Source organism: Periplaneta americana, chromosome 1 (genome assembly GCF_040183065.1).
Source record: "Periplaneta americana isolate PAMFEO1 chromosome 1, P.americana_PAMFEO1_priV1, whole genome shotgun sequence".
In the NCBI taxonomy this organism is placed as follows: domain Eukaryota; kingdom Metazoa; phylum Arthropoda; class Insecta; order Blattodea; family Blattidae; genus Periplaneta; species Periplaneta americana.
This window is the reverse complement of record NC_091117.1, coordinates 42,970,955-42,996,190: the sequence shown is the minus strand read 5'-3', so window position 1 is coordinate 42,996,190 and position 25,236 is coordinate 42,970,955. Positions and strand designations below refer to the sequence as shown.

Sequence of the window (25,236 nt, the reverse complement as noted above, 5' to 3'; positions counted from 1 at the left end):
GAGAGTTGCTAAGCTACGACAGGAACAAGACCTCGTCTTAACCTTCACTTTATAGTTTATTTCATCTCTGAAATGTAATAGTATATACTTACAAGAGCGGTATGTTGACGTTTTCATGGTCGAGGAAAAGACTGAAAAAGCGAAACGTAGTTGAGCTTTTTAATTTCCGAGAACATGAAAACAAACATACCGCTCGTGTATCGTACATTATTTTGTGCGAAGATCGTTTATTACATACCTGAAAGACGAATTTCTAATTAGTTGCAATGAAATCTCCATGTTGGTTTCTGTTTAATGACGGCAACTTCGGAAAACCAAAATATCTTTCTTTAACATTGTTGCTGTAAAATGTTTTCTGTGTTTACTATACTCCAGCAGGCCGTGATATACGTCTGTCTTTTTTTCCCCCCGTCTATAAATGCGAACTTAAAACAAACGGTAAGGTTATGTAATGATTTATTTTTCATTTTAATATTTTAACAATATTATTTATATAACATATTGTAGTAATAACATCGGCATCTGGAATCTTGTTGATTTTTTTCACGGCTTCCTTAATGTTACTTGTATCAGGAATGCAATAAGTTTCGTGGAGTAGTAGACTTTACTTAATTTTTTCAAATATTTAAAAACAATAATTAACATTACAATTTAGGTGAAATTGCAGTGGTAAGTTTCCAATTTATAATTATTACTGTGTTAAACGTCTCTAAAAATAAAATGTTAAAAGCCTAAAGCAGTAAAATGAATGTCGCGCTTAAGCGGTAAGAAGAGGGAAATTGTTATGTGTGTTACGTTGGGAATACTGAATGTGGTATTTCACACTTAACGCGTATTGGTTCTGTGCGGAAAACAAGCAAATACGTACGATCTCGCACAAAAAAATTAAGCTATTGATGCGTAAAATAAATTCTATTTACTTTCATATACCTTGAAAAAAATTAATTTTTATACAAAAATGTTTTAATATACCTTTCTTGGGCAGGAGAAATGAATATTCTGAAAGATTTTCAAACTACTTTCCCAGAATTCAATTAGACAGAGATTGATAATGATTAAGAACTATCCATCAAAATTAAACTTTCACAATGTTATTGCAACTTTGCACACGATGTGTAATAGCTGTCAGTATGAAAGACAGGTGAAAGGATAGTTGTAGTTTTCGATATTTAAAAATTTTATTACGTTACTTTCTAATTAATTTCAACGATCTTAAAAAAAGTCGTCTATCGCTAATCACCTCTCCGTCACAATAGATGCACAGTCATATGCTGTTCTAATGTGTCTGTATCTTAACGAAGGAAGAAATCGTGCTTGATGAACAAGTTAAATGGCTAAGAGATACATAAAACATTCTTGAAATAAAGTTCGTCATTCAGTGGACATTTTACTATAATTTCTTCTCTCTCCCTTTAGTCTATTTCTTTCCCGCTTCCTTTCGACCCTTCTCTTTCACCTTCTTTTTTTTCTTCTCCCCGGATTTTTCTTCTTCCTCCATTCTCTTCCTTCCTTTCCCATCTATATTCGTCCATTTCAATTCATCTATTATTCCATGCTCTTCCTATTTTCTTACATTTCCTTCCTCTATTTCTCCGTTTCCTGTCCCTATTCCTTCATTTCAATTCCATTTCTCCATTTTCTTCATCTATTCCTCCATTCCCTTAATTCATTCCTATATTTTCTTCCTCTCTTTCTCCATTTCCTTCCTCACTTCATTCCATTCCTCTCTTTCTTTTCCTTTGTACCTTCCTCCACTTCCATTCCCCTATTCCTCCATTTATTCCTCCATTCGCTTCCTCCATTTCTACATATTCTTTCTCTTTTTTCCATTTTCTGTCTATTCTTCTAATACCTTCTTTACTTCATTTCATTCCTGTCTTTTATTTAATTCCTTTCTTCTAGAATCCTCTTTTTCAATTCCCTTTTTCTATTTCTGTATTTTCTTCCTCTCTTTCCCCATTCTCTTCCTCCAGTTCCTCCATTTCCTGCCTCTATTCCTCCACTTCAATTCCTTTAGTTCTCCATTTTCTTTCTTCCTCCATTCCTTTCTCTCTTCAATATCTAATTTTCTTCCACGATAACTTTCCTCACTTTCAATCCCTTTCTCTCTTCCTATATTTTCATTTCCTCTTCCTCCATTTCCTTTCTTTCTCCATTTCCTGCCACTGTTCCTTCGCCTTCCTCCTCTCTTCCTCTATTTCCTTCTTCTCTTCCTTCATTTCCTGCTATCATTCCTTCATTCCATTCCTCAATTTCCTTCCTCTATTCCTACATTCCCTTCCTTTCTTTCTACATTTTCTTCCCCTCTTCATCATTACATTTATCTATTCCTACATTTTCTTTTTCTCGTCGCTCATTCTCTTCCCATTTTCCATTTCCCTTCCCTCTTTCTGAATTACCTTCCTCTCTTTCTCCATTTCCTTCCTTCTCTTCTCCATTTACTTCCTCCCTTTCTCACTGCCTTTCTGTATTTCTCCTTTTCCTTCCTCCATTTTCTTCCTGTATTCCTGCATTCTCTTGCTTTCCTATTTCCATATTTTTCTTCAGTTCCTTCCTCTATTTACCAAAAAGTAATTGGGCACCGTTTTTGCCCCTTTAGAACCTCGTGATACCACCTCTTGTTGCTATAACAGCAGCCATCCTGTCAGGCATGCTTTCCACTAGTTTGTGTAGGATATCCACTGAAATGCGTCGCCATTCCTCTTGCAACATGGCACTCAGTTGGACAATGGAAGTTGGCCCCATGTTTCGGCGGTTACTATGCAATGGTATACAGACAATAATGTTCACCGGTTGGACTGGCCTGCACAGAGTCCTGATCTCAATCCCATTGAACACCTTTGGGACGAAATGAACCGGCGATTGAGGTCTCGGGAGATGCGGCCAACTTCCATTGTTCATTGAGTGCCATATTGCAAGAGGAATGACGACGCATTCCAGTGGATATCCTACACAAACTAGTGGAGAGCATGCCTGACAGGGTGGCTGCTATTATAGCAACTAAAGGTGGTACCACGAGGTTCTAAAGAGGCAAAAACAGTGTCCAATTACTTTTTGGTAGATAGTGTTATGCTGAAGAATGATACTCTTGTTATGTAGTCGTATCTACACACCTTCCTACTCTGATCTCGTTACGTCTACATCGTTACAACATTGATTTATGACACTCTTAGAACTTTGTACGGAACTGTGAGTATCGAATTTAGATCCTTATCAGATTGAGAGTAACAATAACTCGTCTCAAAATTTCTATTAGAGACTTGTCAGATACAAACGTCTACTAACAAAGCAGAATATTGCCTCTTGGGACGATGACAATGTAGGGGAGAGTTGGGTAGTATCGGACATCGGGTAATATCGGACAGTGAGTTTCTTTCATCTACCACCAGCTGATAGTACCTAAATGACATGGTTACGTTTCTGTGATGTCGTATACAGAAACGTAACCATGTTATTCAGGTACTACCATCTGGTGGTAGATGAAAGAAACGCACTGTCCGATATTACCCGATGTCCGATGATACCCAACTCTCCTCTAATGTTAAAAAATAAGTTAATACTAACGGACAAACAGATGTGCTCTCCGAGAACCTCCCTCCCCACAATCGCCTAGATTTAAAGTCAAATTTTTTACGTAGATGACTGATCCATGAACATGTCTTTTTTTTCCCTTTCTTTACTGCTGAAGTTGCTTAAGTAATATTTATTTACATTTAAAAGATTTTCGCCTCAATCTCCCAGTAGACACACTTACAAACTGCTTCCTCATCACCACTTATTGTAGGTAATCAATTAACTCTAAGCGGTACATACATGGCACGAGAGAGTAACCTGATTATAAAGTGAAGGTCTGGGCTTCACGTCCCGATGTGAACGGATAATTCTCTCATTCAGAGTGTTCTTGCTAGCTCATCTGGGTCAGATTTCTTCTGTTACTCCAGTAATGATTTGTCACATTTTCTAAGTAGTGTTTTCCTGTCTCACTTGAACTTAATTGTAGCTGTATCATTATTCCATTAGATGTTGTCTATACACAGCTTACATTACCTACTGCTCTATACACGTGGGAAGCAAATTTCACAAGATTAATCGCATTAAATAATAATTGAGCTATTACTTCTCGTAGAAAGAGCCGAATGGAAATTCCCAGCTCTCTCTTTGTTTCACTTCTCCCTCTTGCCTACGTCAGGTTCGGTAAAGGAACACAAAGTGACAAAAAGTATCTCCTTTTGAACCCAATTCCTCACTATAGCACTTTTACTTCTAAGCGTTACGATTGCTTATTAGACCTTCAAGGCCGGCAAAACTATGTACACATAATAGAAGAGGAGAAAGAGATTTTGCTAACGGTCGTTAGAATTCTCCCATCCAAACTGATTCGCCCGTCTTTGTATCATTACATTTGTGAAGAGAGCACACAAAAATGTTCATTAATGCGCAGAAAATTTATATTCATTATAAGAACTTAACGAATTAATAAAGACACATTCTTTATTCACCGGCTATATCTCTGACACGGGTATACCGAATTATTGTTGTTATTAACTTAATAATAATAATAATAATAATAATAATAATAATAATAATAATATATTATTATTATCATTATTATTGATAGACCGATAGGATTATCATATTCTTTAAAATGATGTGTCTGAAGACTGGAGTAGCCACCGGCGTAGCTCAGTCGGCTAAGACGTTTGTCTGCCGATCCGGAGTTGCGCTCGAGCGCGGGTTCGATTCCCGCTTGGGCTGATTACCTGGTTGGGTTTATTCCGAGGTTTTTCCCAACCGTAAGGCAAATGTCAGGTAATCTATGGCGAATCCTCGACCTCACCGTGTGTAACTTTTGAACAACGCTTGTACTTCATCATGACGTCATATCAATGACACTGAGTTTTCGATTCACATAATGTTTAATTTGCGTTTTTATCATTTCTTAAGTTTCAGAATACAAATTATGATGTTATGTCATATCACATAAAATACGTAAAATAAAATCCATGCATCGAACCACGGCCTCTAATGGTGGTACCACAGTCTAGTAGGCCTATATACAGACACGAAGCTTGAGTTGTTGAGGGTACTAGGAACAATAGACTGTGCCGGTACTATTTCGCATTGTCTGTGATGAGCCGATGGTAGCGATCCTAGTGGTTAGCATCTATCTATGGATGCATAATCCCTACTGATTGAGCTTCGAGACTATATACTAGACTGTGGTCCTACTAAGTTATCTCTATAGTCTATTCTTGACATATGAACGAAGTATTATCGGAGTGTTTATTTTATTTATAAGCCTGAGTAGGGTATACTCACAGATATAGAGAACTTAGATCGGCAATGAGGTCTCGAGCGCTGAAGCTTGGGCATGCGGCCAGCCGCCATCTTAGGATACAACTTGCATGGTATTTACATGCACTGTCGCTGTCCAGCAGTGGCGTAGCGTCAATGTAAGCTAAAAAGCTTAGCTTCCCCAGTTAATAATAATTTCATAATAAATCTGCAGTTCATGGACAAAATCATTTATTAATTTTAATAGAATTTATATTTACGCGTTAAATATTGTGATGCGGCAGCTCAGGATGATTTGTGATGCAGCAGTAAACAAGAAGCCTGCACACACCAGCTTCCAAGCAGACTGGTTTCTTCTGTGTAATCACCCCGCAGATTTTCCATCACTTTCTAACTAGACTACCCTAGTCGCAAGGCTCTCAAGAAGCTAGCTTTAACATTTAAAATAAGTAGTATCCGAGTTATCCCTTTTCGTCAGTTGTGTTCAGTTGAAGTGTTAGTGTGCATTGTAGCAGATATAATAAATAATGAGCGAAATAACAGTTCCTGACACTAATTTACTTGAATTTTTTAGGACAATTGTATTATCAAGACTGACTTACGAACAAAAGTGTGATTTAAAAAACAAATGACCGACTCCCTTGCTGTCAATGAAAGACACAACCAAAAGACAGACGCATACTTACGTAATGATACTAATATTGTGATTTCTCTAAGTATGACAGGGAGTGAGCTAATGTTATAGGTATACGTGTCTATTTGTTAAGAGATATGTGTAAACCGTGAAATCATATTTTACTACGTATCATTTGAGGTCATGTCTTATTGGTGTTACGAGGTTCCAACCAATCTTCGACTGCTGACTTGAAATTGACTACTATTTATTTTAAGGCTATATTTTTGTAATACGTTTTCTCATATTGCATGAAAGACAACTTGAGTTAGCTTCCCCTGCTCAAAATTTCATGCTACGCCACTGTTGTCAAGTCTTGTGAAACGTCATAATAATGCTTTATAACAACCCAGTAACTTGACGTATTGATCATACACAAAAAGGAGCATCAGTTCTACAATTCATCGTCGTAATTTATTATTACAGTATACACTATGCTACCAAATGAAAACGTTTTCTTTTAGACTTTCAACAGGTCTGAATTTTTCCGGTCCGAAGTAAAATTTCTTGTAGGCCTACGTACACACGAATATTTTTCTGAATATTAAAATAATAATAATATTAATCAGCTTCCTATATTACGCCTGTATAATTAATGCCTGATAGCAATAACAAATTGACGTGGAGTCCCAGCATGTGTAGTCTAATAACTGCCTGTACTTTATATGTTAAAGCTGGAATTACAATGTACAAAAAGAGAATATAAAGTAGAATCAGAAAGGTAATATAAGACAATGAAGATATTTATTAAATCTACATAAGATAATGTATAAATAATACTATCATAAATTACCGCACATCACAAAACAATGGTAACAAATTCTCTACAATGGATTGAATATTGTAGGCCTAATTAGTCTGTTGTATACAGATATATTTAAATTAAATTCCCTTATTGATGGCTAACACGGATTTTCAAGTAAGTAAACGAAATTACTTTCACCAGGTCATGTACATGGGTATCAAAGAGATTCAGATTTAGAACATGATGGAAATCTATAATTATGGTATTAAAATATATACTCAGGCTAATGAAATTATGTTATCGTCAGATAAGTAAATACTGCATGATATAAAATACATAAGCTTAATAGGTTATGTTTCTTGAATGTATTTTGAACTTGTACTTACGTATGCATAGAAACACCTTCTTTTCCTTGTTTTTTCCTGCGTGAATACGAAAAATTGCATCCAAACACAACGCAAGTATTCACCATTATATAAGTAACTATATTTAATATTTACAAAATGCACAAAACACGACAGAATTCCAACACAAACACATATTTACCATTAGCACTACGTACATTCGGTAGTGGGATAAGATGGCGCGGAATTGTAGCAGCATACTTCACTCGCGCCAATAGGAAAATAGCAGCATTGCCAATCTAAGTTCTCTACTACTGTTTTTCAATGTCACGCACATTTTGATATGTTGTACCTACTTTGTCCAACAGAGGACTCTCATTCTCACAAGATGTCCTGAAGACATCTGCAATATCATTCGAAACGTTATCTTACAGAGACATCTGTCTGCAAAGCAGGAAACTTTATGGAAACATGAAATAGCTTGCCGATTATTCTATCTGAAGCCGCTCATCAAGGACAGAGTTCCATTACATGTCCTAAATCTAGTTTATTTCCCATTCGACAAAGTTGTGTTTGATATTTATCGACACATTAAAATCCATGAACGTCAACCGAGCTTGAGCCTACGGTCTTCCGAACTTCGTGGCAATCACAATAAACACTGCCAAGGTGACTGCTCTCTAAGTTTTTACACAAAAGCAACAGTGTAGAAGGGGACCAATGCAGCAACATTCAAGAGGTCATTCTACATGTTAAATATAACAAAACATTTATTACACATTTGCTTCGATGAAGCACAGTTAAGCAGGAAAAAAAAATTGTCTTTGCCCAATGTTTGCAGTACTCTATTGCGGTAATTGCCCGAGAGAAATGACCAATTGCTATACAAGCAGATAGGTAAAAATAATCTGAAAGTTAGAGCCGTATTCATAGACATTACGCTAGCCCACGCTACAAGCGTGCTAAACTAGCCCCAATTATAGCCAGGTTACTTTTAAGGGGTACGTAGACGCCGATTATTCAGTGGCTACGTTAGTCTACGTATTACCTTTGGAAAATGTTACACGATGCTGGAAATGTTGCTGCGCATGTGCGGACTGGCAGTTGTCATGCTCAGACGCAAGCGATTCTGCATCGTTTCTGTTTATTTGTGAGGTTATTGGCGATATTAAACTACAATAAACTGTTTGTTTTTTCTTCTGTGGTAATAAAAGCAAGAAAAATACATGGAAGTGTGCGGGTAATTCGACTACACAAGGAAAAATGTCCAAAATGTAAGTACAAATGTTATAATATTATACGTAATATTTTTAGGTTAGGCCTAGACGTAACTATTATGAAATATTGGATTTCAAAGAATTAATTATTCTAATTCAGTATATATTTATTTATTTACTTTTAGTTGAAGAAATAACTAAAAACAACTGGTGGAGGATGCCCTGCTCCCGAAATTGATGACGCAGGCAAGAACATAATGTATAGGCCTAATTATATCAGAACAATTGCAAAAATCAGAGAAAACAGTAGGCTAAAAAAATGCTTAATAAAAGGGAAGTATTGAGGAGAACCTTTCGATATTAAATTTTCATCACTACATCCAGCGTAATAACGGATTGTATGATAATTAGAAACTGTGCCTCAATTGAAATTGGTAACTGCGATCATCTTCGTTTTCATATAGGTCAGGACGCAGTAACACTATCAATCTCACATTTTCCGTAGTGAATCAGGTAAGTTTCTAAAATTAACATCATGAGACGTTCTAAATACATTCATTTTATAAGGTATATTTTCCTCCTTCGTCTCATTTCACGAATTCGACGAAGAAAAGCCACATTATAAATTTCATAGCGAGCCATGTTGCAGAGTTAGCCCACCTTTAAACTACCTTACTGGCGGAAGCTAAAATTTAGCCGGCCAAACCCTGCTTAGCACGCGTACTATCGCTAACACTTGTTTATGAATACAAAAAACGTTAGTTCGCTGATCATCCACCGGAACTAGCTATTTTGCCCGCTCTAAGAACGTCTATGAATACGGCCCTTAATGTCTTGAATTTTTTTTTGCTTTCAATTTAAATTGAATAATTAAGAAAATCGTTATAATAAATATTGCAACACAGGGCACTGTCGAGCGTCACCGACTGAGTACAGCAAAGGGAGAGGGGAAGGTAAGGAGTACACGCCGTGCTTCATAGAAACATAACGATTTCCTCTAAAACGGTGAATGTTAGAGGAAAACCTTATTTGAATTTTAAAAATCTCTCCTCATTATCTATTAGGCCCTACCAGTTTCATTTTAGTGCACATGTTACCATTCATTCAGTATAGTCACGATCTGTTAATAATTGCTAATAAAATTAGATTTGATACGCTACATAAAGACGGAGATTTGCAAAGTTATACAGTGTGTTTTGAATTTAGTGTTAACAAAGAGAAGGGTGTATTGTTAAGGTTATTCTACGTCGATTTAACCTAAATGTCCAAAGTTTTATTCTTAGCGACTTATTTATACAAGAAATTTTAAATCCTGAGGTTTTCTGTCGTTAGATGAATGCTCAAGAGCGTACCAGGTTCCCAAAAATTATCGTTTATTCTTTATTTGCATTTTAGGAACACTGGTATAGACACGGAATTTCAAGTAATATAAAATTACTAACTGAATCATAAAAAATTATCCTACTTCCATATGGATTTCAAATTCTCTTTGTAGTAAAAACCAAGATAATTATCAGAGGTACGTCATCGTCTGCAGATTTTTACAATAATTTATCAAACTTCAATCATAATACTCACAGCAGTTGGACATTTAGGGTGCTATTCATAGACATTTCGCAGCACGCGCTACGAGCGTACTAAGCTAGCCCCGGCTATCCACTGGTTACTACTACAGAATTCAAATCATATCCTATCGCTAACACTGGTTTATGAATACGAAAAACGCTGATCATCCACCGGAAGCCCGCGCTAAAAATGTCTATGAATACGGCCCATAGTGTCTGTGGACACAATAAGTTCTACATTTTCTAGTCCAACTAACTTTGTAACATGTCCAACTTTGTGAGAGGTATGTTGAGTTAAATCGATGCTGAATTAGCTGAGGAATAAAAACATAAATTATTATTTACTATTAAATTTGAAACACACTGTATAATGCAACGGGATAAAATTTCCCTCTAAGTAGGTATCTACAGTAAATACCTACCTGAATCTTTCCATAAAGTATTGTAATTCGGCTACAATGTTCACACTCACAGTCTCAGCTGGTTATGGCGAACATATCACTCGCTACGCACTTTCCAAGTGCCTTGTTTTAATTGACTCCCTAGTAATATCACCTTATCACATTTTGTCAACGCCTCAGATGAGGAAGAATTCTGGTCCGATCCAGCTGCCACATTTCGGAAAGTCTTGGGGCGCTGGAGGAACGTCACTCGGACGCCCCACGTGGAATATAACGTCGAATCCATTCGTCCAATAAGAGACGTGCTGATCATGAAGCAGCCAATATCCTGTAGAAATAAAGTAAACAAGTTATTAGGTACCTCAGAAAATTCAATATTATGTGGATTGTTTAAGTTACTGCCAAGTCTTCCTTCCCAAACTGTTCTGTGATCGCCGCGATTAAATTATGGACAACATTTTTCGCATATTTAAGCCCATGCGATTATGGTCACTTTCTAAGTCATGGCAACGAATTTTGAGAGGGAGCAAATGCATTTTACTGAGAAATTTCGAAATATAATAATAACTAGTGGCTTGTGCAGCAAATGCTGCTGCAAACTAAGTTCGTGAGACGTTCAAATAAAAATTTTTCAGATTTATTTTCAATGAAGAATACTTGTCTTTTTGATAGTTATTTGCTTCCATAATAATGAAACATACTCCCTCTGAATGGATTTGTTTAGGCCAAATACTTTGTCTTGAACCTATCCAACTTCAGTTTTTGAGTTTCAACGCGAAAACGCAAGTATCAATGTCAGGACGATAGCAGCAGCTATTTCAGGTCATTGTGGATTGTAGGCAAAAGTTAAAAAAATGTCAGGTTTGCTAAGCTTTCGAACAATAGCATTTTCGTATAGCTGCTGCATGTAGAACTTAAAATGTAGAGCGTAAAATCATTTTATCGTACTAAGAGATCTTGCTGAAATGATTTGGAGACTACAACATTTTCTAGGCCTCTTATTTTATCAGTAAGTAATACCTTTTTATCTTTCCTTAGGAACTGTAATTTTTGCGCTCTCTCGAGCCAATACTGAAGACAATGACACATATCAATATCTACACTACACCGCCATTAAGTATATGGAAAAAGACCCAACCCACTGGGTTAATAAGTATAAAAATAATTGATTTTTAATAACAAAATATTATTATCTTACTTAAGTTTTGTATTTATATATAGCAGCCACTCAGTAAATTATAGAAATGAAGATCTAAATTAAGATATTCTCTACATTTACTTACATAACCTCAAAACGTTTCACTTTCATGTCATCAATATAGCATCAATATTACGTACAATTAATGAAAAATAGACGCATCATGATATTAACTATAATAATATTTAATTTCTAATGGCAACAATGTCATCAAACCACCTCAAGTTTCGTAGATTTGAATATCCAATACACAGCTGTACTCAGAAAATAATACACTGCAGGATCAGTTTTTAATAACAAATTGAATTGAACTCTAAACATGTCGGCAATCCTGCAGGTCATGGCCTTCGTGTAATAGCCTATTGTTTATTGTAGTGTGTGTTTTGTTCTGAAATTCAATCAAGTCGGCCGTGATTGAATAAAATTAGTTCTCAAAACTGACAACAGATGGATTTTGGAAAATAGGAAAATTATGTAGGAAAATGGATATTTCACTGAAAACTACTACTTTTTCGAAAAACTTTGGGTCCCAAGCTTCAAAATGAGGGGCCATGTATTAAAATCCGTTCAGCCGTTTTCCCGTAATGTCCATTACCAGTTCAAATTATATACATAGATAATAATAATAATAATAATAATAATAATAATAATAATAATAATAACAACAACAATAGTAATAATAATAACAATAGTAATAATAACAATAGTAATAATAATAACAATAGTAATAATAATAATAGTAATAATAATAATAATAATAATAATGCTTTATTTATTCTGACAGAATTAAGACCGTGAGGCCTTCACTTCCACTTTACCAGAGGATGAAGGAAATGCATAATAATATAATTTGAATATTTGTAAATACCTAGGTATATATTTAAGTAACAAACTGGATTGGGAGGAACAAGTCACTAATACCACAAGGAAAGCACTACATTTCTCTAGGCGTATTCTGAAGAAATCTAACCGAAGATCAAAAGAATTAGCGTACAAAACCCTTGTTCGCCCAATTATGGAATATGGAGCAGTAGGTTGGGATCCGTACAGACAAAACCAAATCGATTCAATAGAAAAGGTTCAACGCAAGGCAGCAAAATATGTTAAAATGGGGAAGGGACATGGTGAAGAGATAGTAAAAGACTTAGGGTGGGAATTTCTCAAATTAAGGCGACGAAAAACCAGACTCACTGCATTGTTTAAGGCACAAATAGGACACAAAACATGGACCGACATCAATGCTAGATTAGCAACACCATCATACTTAGGCAGAGCTGATCATATTAAGAAGTTTAAATGCAGAAAACAAAGAACGGACGTGGCAAAATTTTCCTTTGTTAACCGCACAATAGTAGACTGGAACAGCTTACCTGCGGCAATCTTTCACGGTGGTCCTCTCAAAATCAATACATTTAAGGAAAGGTTGAGAAGATTAGACTGAAAATGTAATTGTAGGTGCAGTGTAATTATGTAAGTTGTGTCATGTAAATAATTAAGTTGGTATGTAATTAATTAAGATGATATGTAATTTAGTTGATATGTAATTACTTAAATTGGTAATAGTTGGGTGAAATAGAAGTACTTATAAGTTAGGTTTACTTTTGCTTATTGTAGGCGTTATTATAGAATAGTTTTTATTTATAGTCCTGGGTTTATTGCATCTATTTATTTATAGTTAGAAATAAAATTATGTTGATTTTATTTTATATTATATTTTTATTGTTGTAATTATTGTATTATTGTAATGGTATTATTGTAGCCTATATTATATATCACTGCCACCGGGCGTATACCCAACTTAAATGCTTACTTAGACTAGATGACAAATTAAATTACAAAATTTCTTGATAAACTAGTTACAATTGTGAATCATAATATATATCCTGGAACACTGCACGATGTAAAATAGGTTAAGGTGTTTCTCTTTGGACTTGAAAGCGTTCAAGGTCGGGAGCCTCTAAGATCTGGAAGTAATGAATTCCAAGAACGAATGGTGTCTACTGTAAAAGACGAAGAATACACGGAAGTTCTGTGGAGAGAGACTGATAATAGAGTATCTTGTTGTGACCGGGTATACAGATTATGATGTATGGATAGATTATTAAAACGTGATTCACGGTATTCAGGGGTTGATGTATGCAAAATCTGATAGAGAAGAGAAAGACAATGCTAACTGCGTCTGTCAGCCAGCCGGAGCAAAGACAATTCATTGGAAGACGGATATTAGCTTACATATAAACCGAACATAGGCATTATGGACACGCTGTAATTTTTTTGGGTGTATTGAAAAACACAATGTATACATACGATTAATGTCAATTAGAACAGCTATCTGTTTCAGACAAGGAAAGAGAGCAAAAACACACAATTCGAAATTGTCGTTGTACCCGAGTATTTCTTCATTTCTTCTCCTGAACACAGTATTCAGCATGCATATGAATACATTAACAACCTTCAAAGTAATCTCTTAGGCCAGGCGTATCCAAAGCAATAGGTAGCGCCAAATCGCTACTGAATGCAGCCCGCAACACTTAAATCTACGTTTGAGGAGTGGGGATGGAGAGGTAGCTGATACAAATCACAAATTGTGGCAGTGGTGGATTACTTCATTTAGGTGTTACCAATGGCAGTTTATTTATCGAATTATTAACATAAATAATATATATTCACATAAAATTAATCCATTAAATTTCCCTACAGTTACTTTTTTAAATACACAATCAACATTTGTTTGAAAATGAATATAGCCTAATGCATGTTATTCTCTTCATTGAACCAACGTATAACGCTTCTTATACAGTATCTGATATACTAATTAACTTTTATTAACTAATATTATTAATTACGTCGTTCTTGTAACAATTCAAGCAATAATTCAGTGTAAAGAACTTGGTTTATACAGAGTGATTCACGAGGATTTACCTTCCCTTAAGGAGCTTATTTCCGAAGACATTCTGGGCAAACGATATCATATAAACATTTGTACTAATATCAATATTGTCAGAATTACACTAATTTGAAGTTGTTTCTAAAATATCTTAAGTCTTGAGTTTTAAGAATAAAAGAATATTACAGATAAAGAATGAACTATTCAGGAGTATCATTTATTCAATTATCCAGTATTCTGAACCTAAAATGTGTTGTGAATTCCATAGTTTCTTCGTACAGATTTTTTTTTTTTTTTTTTCGATTTTTAACTACAAAATTAAATATTTTTACGCACTTCTCACAACAATTGTTACAAATCACGTCACTCTTGTAAATTCTTTAAGACTGTACATTAGGATACAAGAATCAAGTTCCTAAAGTCATATGATTTGTAACAATTTTTGTGATAAGTGCGTAAGAATGATGTCATTTTTAGTTAAAAATTGAAAAACAAAATCTATACAAAACAATTAACAAACCTTTTTTTTTTTTGCTTCAGAACACTAACCAAAGAAATGACACTTCTGAATAGTTCATTCACTATTTATAATATTTTTTTACCCTAAAACCAAGAAAAAAAAAGTATTTTATTAACAACTTCAAAACAATGTAATTTTGAAAATATTGCGATTAGGACAAATTTTATGTCTTTTTTGCTCAGAATTTCTTCGGAAATAAGCTCCGTAAGTGACGGTAAATCCTCGTGAATCACCCTGTATATTTGTGTCATAATAAGTAAAAATGATGTTTAACCATTATTGTTTCCTAATCTTCTTTATCGAGTAGAGCAAAATTAACTTAAAATCTGGCGTTTATCTGATACAGCAAGAAGTAATTATGCCAGAAGATTCTTTTCCAATATAGCCTTACCTATTCTATAATTTTATTTGTTTATTGTTTTATTGGTTTATTTACTTGAATTGTTAATTTAGTGATTTATTTATTTACAATTTATTTATTTGTTTGCAAATTATTAATTAATTAATTTATTTATAAATTATTAATTCAATTTAGTTATTTATTATAAATTATTAATTTATTTATTTGTTTATAAATCATTTATTTATTTATTTATTTATAAATTATTAATTTATTTATTTATAAATTATTAATTTATTTACTTAATTATAAATTATTTATTTATTTATGAATTATTAATTTATTTATTTAATTATAAATTATTAATTTATTTATTTAATTATAAATTATTAATTAATTTATTTATTCAATGATAAATTATAAATTAATTTATTTATTCAATTATAAATTATTTATTTATTTATTTATTTATTCAATTATTGATTATTTATTCATTTATTCAATTATAAATTATTTATTTATTTATTCAATTATAAATTATTTATTTATTTATTCAATTATAAATTATTTATTTATTTATTCAATTATAAATTATTTACTTCTTTATTTATTTAATTATAAATTATTGACTTATTTATTTATTTAATTATAAATTATTAATTTATTTATTTATTCAATGATAAATTATAAATTAATGTATTTATTCAATTATAAATTATTTATTTATTTATTCAATTATTGATTATTTATTCATTTATTCAATTATAAATTATTTACTTCTTTATTTATTTAATTATAAATTATTGACTTATTTATTAATTCAATTATAAATTATTTACTTCTTTATTTATTTAATTATAAATTATTGACTTATTTATTTATTTAATTATAAATTATTTATTTATATTTATTTATTTATTTGCGGCTTAGTGAACGACTTAAGAGTTCGCCGACTCCTCTCTGAATATCATTAACCTGGAAGAAGAGACTGCTTGGCTTATCCACGAGAGTGACTCTTTAAACTTAGAAATATATTAAGTGAAGGATAAGGAGACATTAATTACTTATGTGACATTCTTCGAAGTCATTACAGCTGTCGGATCAAATCACCATCTACTGAGGAATGCTACACACCTCGATGACCCCATGACCGTGATTTCGGTGGAAATCCTGTTTTATAGCATTGCTACAACATTTCTCTCAAGTTCAAGTTCAACTACTCATGTGAAAGAGAAACACGTGCGAAAGAAAGTGGAAACCTTAACTACGACCATAACATGCAATAAAATATCAAATGAGAATGAACAGTAACATTATTATAGTACGTACGTAAAATATGTTACTGGATCTGCAACACGACGAATCAGTGACAATGTAATTCAAGTGCTACAAACTGAAAATAAAATCGCGCGTCACTCGATCGAAGACATCCTGACCTGATGACCGGGATATTGGTCATTTTTTATAAGGCCTTGATGTACTGTTTGTCGTTAGATTCAGGTTTCTCTTATACCAGTACGATTGGAAAGGGAAATGATAACCTTGAAATAGAAAGAGTTCATACAATAAGTTTCCATAGTAATTTCATAGATTAGAATATGTACCACAAAGACAACTTTCCGTAATTACGAAAGCCTTCTTTCTCAACGACTTCATTATATTTTTCTTCTTCTGATTTATCAATTACTTCACCTGTTTCTACTGCTTTGTTCTCCTTATCCTCATCCTCTTCCACAGTCCTCATTTTCTTCAACGTTCATTCATTCCTCCAATTTTCTCAGGGTTAATGTTTTTCAATTCTTCAAATTGTTACTATTCTTCCCCTAAACTACATCATGATTTATTGCTTGCATTTAATGCATAGTTTGACTCGTAGACATTTTGTTTTTCAGCATTAACTTCCCGTGATTAGGCCTATATGAGAAGATTCGAAGAGAGCGGCAGTTACGTAGACCTTAGGCTCCCCCCTACTACCAATAATGTGTAACACAATGTCAATACGGCGGTGCTGTCGTCTGCGATACAACGAACTTTTTTGTTGATTTTCGAGTTCGTCATTTTTAATGTTTTTTTTTTATTTATTTTTTATTTTTTTTATTTAACGACGCTCGCAACTGCAGAGGTTATATCAGCGTCGCGGGATGTGCCGGGATTTTGTCCCGCAGGAGTTCTTTTACATGCCAGTAAATCTACTGACATGAGCCTGTCGCATTTAAGCACACTTAAATCCCATCGACCTGGCCCGGGATCGAACCCGCAACCTTGGGCATAGAAGGCCAGCGCTATACCAACTCGCCAACCAGGTCGACATTTAATGGTTATTATATGCTTATATAAGTTGTATTAACTCTCGCCAAGTGGTTTTATATTTTATTTTATCCGTCTTAGTATTTATTTTATTATTGTAAATATTTTTGTTTTATTACTATTATTATTATTGTTATTATTACTATTATTATTATTATTATTATTATTAATGAATTAATTTGTATTACTATCTTTGTATCATCTTCGTCACGGTTATTCTATTATTATTATTATTATTATTATTATTATTATTATTACTGTTATTTCTATAATCAACATAATTATTGATCTCTGTAAAATTTATGTAGACTACTGGACTGTACCCGAGCACGAGCATATGCTCATTTCGGGTATCCATTAATATGTAGGCCTATTCATTTCAAATGTAAATTGTGAATAAATTTGAATTTGAATTTGGAAAAAAAAAATTATCTTTGTCTTTCTGTTTCACCTATCTTTTCTTTTAGCGTCCTTTTCTTTCTCTTATACAGCTTCTGCCAAAAGTTTAAGGTCATCTCCTCAAAAGTGATATTTCACTCCTGACACTATACTTATGTGAAACCCCCTGTTCTTTATACAGGGAACAAACGCCTGTGAAAAATTAAGTTTTTACTTTAAATCCAATCTCTCTAGCTTTCAAACTATGGATTATACAATAATTTTTCTCTTATGAAAACTTATTGAAAAATTACATTTTTTACAGCAAAAAAATTAATTACTCCAGAGTTAATATACTTAGATCAATCAACTTGTGTTTAAAAAAAAAGTATAGATCTTCCTCTTCAAAAATATATATCGCCCTATGTGACATTACAGAAAATAATTTTTCAGGAGGAAGAAAAAATTAATTAAAAATCAATAGGCCTACTCTGATTCTCGATGATGTCATTTATGTTCAGCATATTCACCAACGTTTTCTACCGAATTACTTCATATTCTTATGTGGGCCCATTGGTTTTTAATTAAATTTTTCTTCCTTCTGAAAAAAATTATGTTGTGTACTGTCACATAAGAGGTATTATACGATATATACCCAGCTAAAGAATTACTATTGAGACGCTAGATGGAAAATGGAAGAAATCCAACATCCAGAATATTAGCAAACAACAACAAAATATAGGATATATATATATATATATATATATATATATATATATATATATATATATATATATATATATATATATAGGGTACCAGTATCTCTGTAGATAAGCCCTTTAAACGGTGTCTTCAAACATGGTAGTGTATGTAACTCGTACATCTTTTTTTAATGCAGTTTTCTGTAAATTAAGATTTTTCAAACTTAAGTACATTTTTCTCTGAAACTATTTGATCTATTTACATGAAAATTTTGCAGTGTTTTTCTGCAGCCTGTATTCTACAAAGTAGACATACAGGTTTATGAGTATCACAAACATAACGTAAGATATTATATTATATTATATTATATTATATTATATTATATTATATTATATTATATTATATTATATTATATTATATTGTATTATATTATATTATATATATTGCCTTGGAATTTACAATATAAATACTTGATAACTTAAAAATACAAGGAATATGTGTGAAGATTTTAGCAAGTAATGTGCACTTAAAGTGTGAGGTACAGTTAGCAAAGTGGAGAAACAGGTTATCAGTTAAGACCTTTATTTTTATTTATTCATTGATTTATTCATTTATTTTGACTCATCAACTTACTTATTTACTTATTTGTTTACTCATTTGTTTGTTTACTCATTTATTTATTTATTCATTCATTTAGTCATTTATTCATTTATTTGAGATGTTTAGAGCAGAAGTCATGCAAGTCAAAATTGGGTAATGAGGTTTAAACTCTATAAAATACAGCGCAAAGTAGCAATTAATATGTCCTTCGTGCTATCCACCGACTACTAATAGTTTAAATAAATTGAATATTAATTGCTACTTTGCGCTGTATTTTACAGAACGTTTACTTTAACCCTCTTTCCCAATTTTGACTTACACCACTCCTGCTCTGAACGGCACATTTATTTACTTGTTATTTTTTTGAACTTGGATAAGAAACTAATTCGTTGTATTTTATATCGCCGATTTCAGAATGTTTATTGTATAACCATGGTAATTTGTATTTCATTCTGAGCACTAACAGCCTAAACTAAACGTTTGTACTGAAAAAAGAATATTTTAATCGTAGAGGAATTACAACCCAGCCCCCTTAACAATAGTGTTTCACAACGCTCAAGATTAATAATATGTCCAAACCCTTAGACAACTCTTGGTTTTTCTGCTGAGAGACTATAGCTAGAAAGCATTCCCTCCTTCATTTTAATGCTATCAGTGAAAACAGGTTTTATAAATCGATAAGTGAAGACAGGAGTGACGACCTCTTGAACATAAGGAATCGAGAACCGCAAACGCATTCTCACTTTCACATGTTTCACTAGTTGCTACGCAATCACTGAGTACAGTGACACTAGAAACCCGTAGTGTGGCGTGATGAATATAGCAAAGCAATTAGTGAAACTACCGTAGGGTCTAGTCATCGACTTAAAATCTGAGACAGTTAATTTATCTTAATATTCGTAACGCTGACACATGTAGGTAACTTTCGTTTTCTGATTAACACTCTGATATAACTGAACTTTCAGACAATGCACTTGGCACGTTTCTCTTCTTATAACACAATTGGTGCAACATCTTCGTAAGTGGTGGTTATGAATCTAATCACAAACATTATTACAGTAACAACCAACAACATCGCTGCTGCCGCCACCAATAACATATCTCAAAAAATTCAATTGAATATCAGATATTACTTAGTACAGTATTTCTCCTGTAAAGACGGAAGCGATAAAGTGCCTCTTAAATTCTTATTTTTGGGTTGTTGAATCATTGCATTGTATATTTTTCTTTAGCATAACTGACGAATTGTATGTGTTGTAAATTAAATAGTATAATGTATAGGTCAACTGATGAATTGTTTAAGCTTATAAATTGAATTAATCTACTTCATATGAATTGTACAATTTTGTATAGCTTAACGAAAATAAGTTTGTAAATTGAACTAATTTGATTGTATATGTTTGTATAGTTTGGCTGATGGATTGTATATGCTTTTAAAATTATTACTAGTCTGTATAGCTCTACTGATGAATCGTATATAGGCCTACTGTAAATTGAATGGTAGTCTGTATAGCTCAATTGATGAATTGTATATGCTGTAAATTGTATAGTAGTCTATATAGCTCAACTGATGAATTGTTTATGATTATAAATTGAATTACTCTACTTGATATTAATTGCACAAATTTGTATACCTTAATCAAAGCATGCTTGTAAATTAAATTATTCTGCTTACTTTGTATTGTATATATTTGTATAGTTTTGGCCGATGAATTGTATATGCTTTAAATTGCATAGTAATCTGTATAGCTCTGTTGATAAATTGTTTGTGTTTGTTAGTTGAAGTAGTTTGCATGATATGTATTATCAATTTCTGTGTATCACATCTGGTTGAATTGTTTATGCCTTAAATTTAATTGTTTTGTATTATACATATAGCTCAGCTGATGAATGATCGTTTGCGTTTGTAAATTTAATAATCTGATTGGCTATGTATTGTATACTTTTAGTAGAGCCATCGATGTAGCACAGTCGGCAAATGTCGGGTAATATTTTGGCGAATCCTCGGACCTCACCTCATCTCACTACATCTCGCCAAAATATTGAAAAAAAAATTGCACAAACTTGTAAAAATTGTAGAAAATTACTAAATTGTAAAACTGTAAAAATTTGTAAAAATTGTAATTGTAATATTGTAAAATTTTGACTTGTTCCACATCTTAAAGCTTCATTGCTCATGTAAGATCTATGGAATAAATTAAATGAATGAATGAATGAATGAATGAATGAATGAATGAATGAATGAATGAATGAATGGAGCTACAGAAACACCTGTTTTCCTTGAAGCCCTATCATTTAATATCGGAAATATCAATTAACGCTCATTCGTCACGTACTTTCGTAACACCATAAATAACTTCATATGCCTCAGTATGAATATTTTCCTTTATCTTATGTACACCAGCTATGCTACATCATTAGGTTAGCGGTTCTAAAACTGTGGGGCGCGCAGCTTGACGGAGGGGGGCGTCAAATAAATGAACAAGACAATAATTTTTTTTTTTTTTTTGCATTTTTATTTCGAATTTAAAATATAATCAAAACGAAAGCATTGCAATAAAACATTTCTAAGGCATAGATCTAATGACTAATATTTGCCTACTTTGAAGTACACAGTCTGTCCAGGTTTTGTTTTTTATTCGAGATAGTTACTCTGAACTCATTTTCTATTTTAAGTTTGTTTCTATATATTTAGGTTTTAAAGCAATACAGCTGAAAAAAAAAACAATTTCGCGAAGGTAAGAAGTGGGAAAAGGTAACAGTATCCGAAGCGCTTTTGTTTTAAATAAGAGGATAATAATTACAAGACAGTTGACTCCAGAAATCTGGTAAAAAGTTAATAAAAAATTTTGATTTTTCTGAGCTACTTGAAGATAGATCTAGCTCTTATTCTTCTTCTTCTTCTTCTTCTTCTTGCAGCGATAGGCCGGTAGATGTATCAGCTGCGCCCGTGCCCAACCTCTGCTTAGGTACCACATCTTACTCCATATTTTTCGCTTTCTTTTCTTCTGCTTGTCATATAGAATAGATAAAGCGACAAGAAAACAATAAATTGCAGACCTTCTTTTGTCCCCTATATTTACACAAGAACACTCAGAATCGAACTGACGAAAAACACTGATGAACCTGATGGAAAAACTTAGTTCTGCTCACACATGTCCAGTTCAGTTTTTCTCTCATTTTTTCTACACAGTTGAACTGAGCGTGTTTGGGGTTCTTTAGACATTTGAAATTATATTAATATCTACAATTTTACAATACATTCGCTGTTTAACGTACACTGCTTATACACATGTATCACTTATATCCAGGGGCAGAATATTTACCTCCACTTCTTTGCAAGTTTCTGGCTTCCATCTTGTCTTCTCAACTAACTATCTCTAACAGATAAGTGAGAACTCTGGGGGACCTACCCATTCAGAGTTGCCAACTCGTCAAGTCAAATGTCACCAAGTAGTAGTACAAACATCACCAGAAAATGACCAAAAATATATTATTTTTGTTAATTTTATCCATACGGAAGCATTTGTTTTAAAATAGAAATAAAAGATAGTCCTATTATTCAGAAATTATAATCCTATCTCAAGGCTTAAAACATTTCCTCTTCTTCCTCCTCTTCAAAGACGACATCCTCCTCTCGAGAAGTTGATGCTGTGGACGTATATGACTGAAGGGTACTAATTGTTTAACTACATCTTCTAGTAAACTGCAGCTATAGCAGCATTTGTTGGCTCTTTTCAAGCCGAATTTAATCCACATGAAGTGTTTCAATGTTCGTCCTCTTTCGCAATTAGATTGAACTCACGTTCAACATCGGCATTTGAGTATGGAAGAGTTAGAAATCATAAAGCAAGTGCAGCAAGTTCAGAAAAGTATTTACACTAATAGTAACACAACTCCACACTGCACTCATCTTATGAAGTATAGTAAAAATTAAAAAACGCTATTGTGTAGGGAAATGTTCCGGCAATTAATTAACAAAGCGAACTGATAACGAAACACAACAAGATGCGTTGACTTCTGTACCTGATCGTTCTTACTTCCTGTTTCATGCCCATGGGGGAGGGGGTCGAGAAAATAAGGGGATGAGTTATTCATTAGTGTTGCAATGCGTAATATTAACACTGAGCGAATAATCTAATTAGAGAATAATGTTCTTTTTGTTTTTATTATGTTTTTTATTTGTTTTTTTATTGCGTGTGTAGCCTATATGTTTCTTATATCTTACATTTATATTTATTATTTGGATTATTTATTGCATTTTTAATAAGGAATTGAATTGAATTATATATTATCTGTTTCACTGTGATGGTAACAGTAGTAATAATAACAATAAATTGTTGTTTCACTATTTTATTAGTAGTAGTATTCTTTTGTTTTCTTTGAAAATGCAAACTATGGATAGTTTTTTAGTTGGTTATTTAACAACGCTGTATCAACTACCAGGTTATTTAGCGTCGATGAGATTGGTGATAGCGAGATGGTATTTGGCGAGATGAGGCCGAGGATTCGCCATAGATTACCTGGCATTCACCTTACGGTTCGGGAAAACCTCGGAAAAAACCCAAGCGGGGAGCGAATCCGCGTCCGAGCGTAACTTCAGACCGGGAGGCAAGCGCCTTATCCGACTGAGCCACGTCGGTGGCTCTGTGGATAGTTATAGCACGAATGGCAATACAGGCTCGTGCGAAGGATCTTGTGTACATGGGTTTGTACAATATTGTGTATCAATAAATGCACTTCATTCAATCATATTATTTTGAAAAGTGAAAGTTATGCAACCTTTTTCCAGTCTATTAAGATTTAAGTTTAATTAAATAAAGAAATAGAATAAATCAAATATTAATTTTGTGCGTCCAATACCCCAGATTTTTCACCAGACTTCCTTTGAAAACATCATAATTTCGACATGTCGCTAAATGGCATTTTTGGCACCAAATTGCTTTTCAAAAACACCAGATCTGGTGAAAAAAAATCACTAAATTGGCAATAGTGTACCCATCACGTAGTTCTAATGTTAGTCACCTACGATATCGGGCGCTGATCTTGTTACTTCGTCCGCGAAATGTTAGATGGTGCTGACAGAAGTTTCGCATCCTATTATATACATCCATAGTATAACCACAGTCTAGTATATACAGTCACGAAGCTCAATACGTAGGGAATAGGCATCCACAGATAGTTGCTAACCACTAGGATCGCTACTATCGCCTCATCACAGACAATGCGAAATAGTACCGGCATAGTTTATTGTTCCTAGTACCTTCAACAACTCAAGCTTCGTGACTGTAAAACCATCACGGTGAATTTTTGTACATAATGTACGTTATCTCTTACCTGGATTGTCGGCTTTGAATCGGAGGACTGCGACTCCATTGGAAGGTACTGTGACCGTGTCCTTGAGGACCGGACTGACTAGATTTCGGGACACCAACGACCCGCGACTGTCCAGCTGTTGTATGTGTGATAACGCCGTGGGCTCCTTCAGCTGAGTGACGCCAACCACGTAGAAGCTGTAGCCGTGCAGGTGGAACACGTGTCCGGAGTCGCTGCCGCCTGTAAAGCAACAACAGTCGCATCACAAATTCATCGTCAATCTCAATTTCTTTCATCACCATTTCCTTTTCTTCTTATTGTTTTTCAAGAATTAGTTCACTTGATCCAATCCAGCTATCCACGTCTGCAAATGCATCCTTGCTCATCAGCTAAGAAACCACCTCAGATTAGGCGAAAAATCAACTATGACAACCCCTATCACCATCTCCATCATCATAATAATCTCCGCTCCCTCCAGAATGCTTCGAAATTACTTTTCCCACCAAAGTTTTACATTCCAGCCCATGTTGGTGCCACTTGCGAGGTTCAGACCTGTCTTCGGGCAGTTGACTAAACAACATGTGTGTAATATTCCTCTGTAATCTACCGAAGAAACTGAACACATTTGGATAGCTAATTTAATATCAACATGTTTCTGAAATTGAAAATGAATTATAAGTAGGGTTGTCAGATTTGTTACAAGAAAAGGAAGAATTTCACCAAAAAAGGTAGGTGCTCGTGAACTTCC

At 33.6% G+C, this 25,236-nt stretch overlaps 2 protein-coding genes across 2 annotated transcripts in view; both read right to left on the bottom strand.

The window, feature by feature from the left end:
* Positions 1 to 7,373, bottom strand: part of LOC138694940 (uncharacterized) — a 413,472-nt gene extending 406,099 nt beyond the window's left edge. The window contains exon 1 of the mRNA XM_069819149.1: positions 7,100 to 7,373. The gene's annotated coding sequence lies outside the window, so the exon portion shown is untranslated. The remainder of the gene's footprint in view (positions 1 to 7,099) is intronic.
* A 771-nt stretch (positions 7,374 to 8,144) lies between these two features.
* Positions 8,145 to 25,236, bottom strand: part of LOC138694966 (uncharacterized) — a 139,348-nt gene continuing 122,256 nt past the window's right edge. Inside the window, exons 10-11 of the mRNA XM_069819196.1 lie at positions 24,510 to 24,728; positions 8,145 to 10,568 (exon numbers count right to left, since the gene is read on the bottom strand). Of these exons, the coding sequence (XP_069675297.1) occupies positions 10,417 to 10,568; positions 24,510 to 24,728 (371 nt within the window). The 3' untranslated portion in view covers positions 8,145 to 10,416. The remainder of the gene's footprint in view (positions 10,569 to 24,509; positions 24,729 to 25,236) is intronic.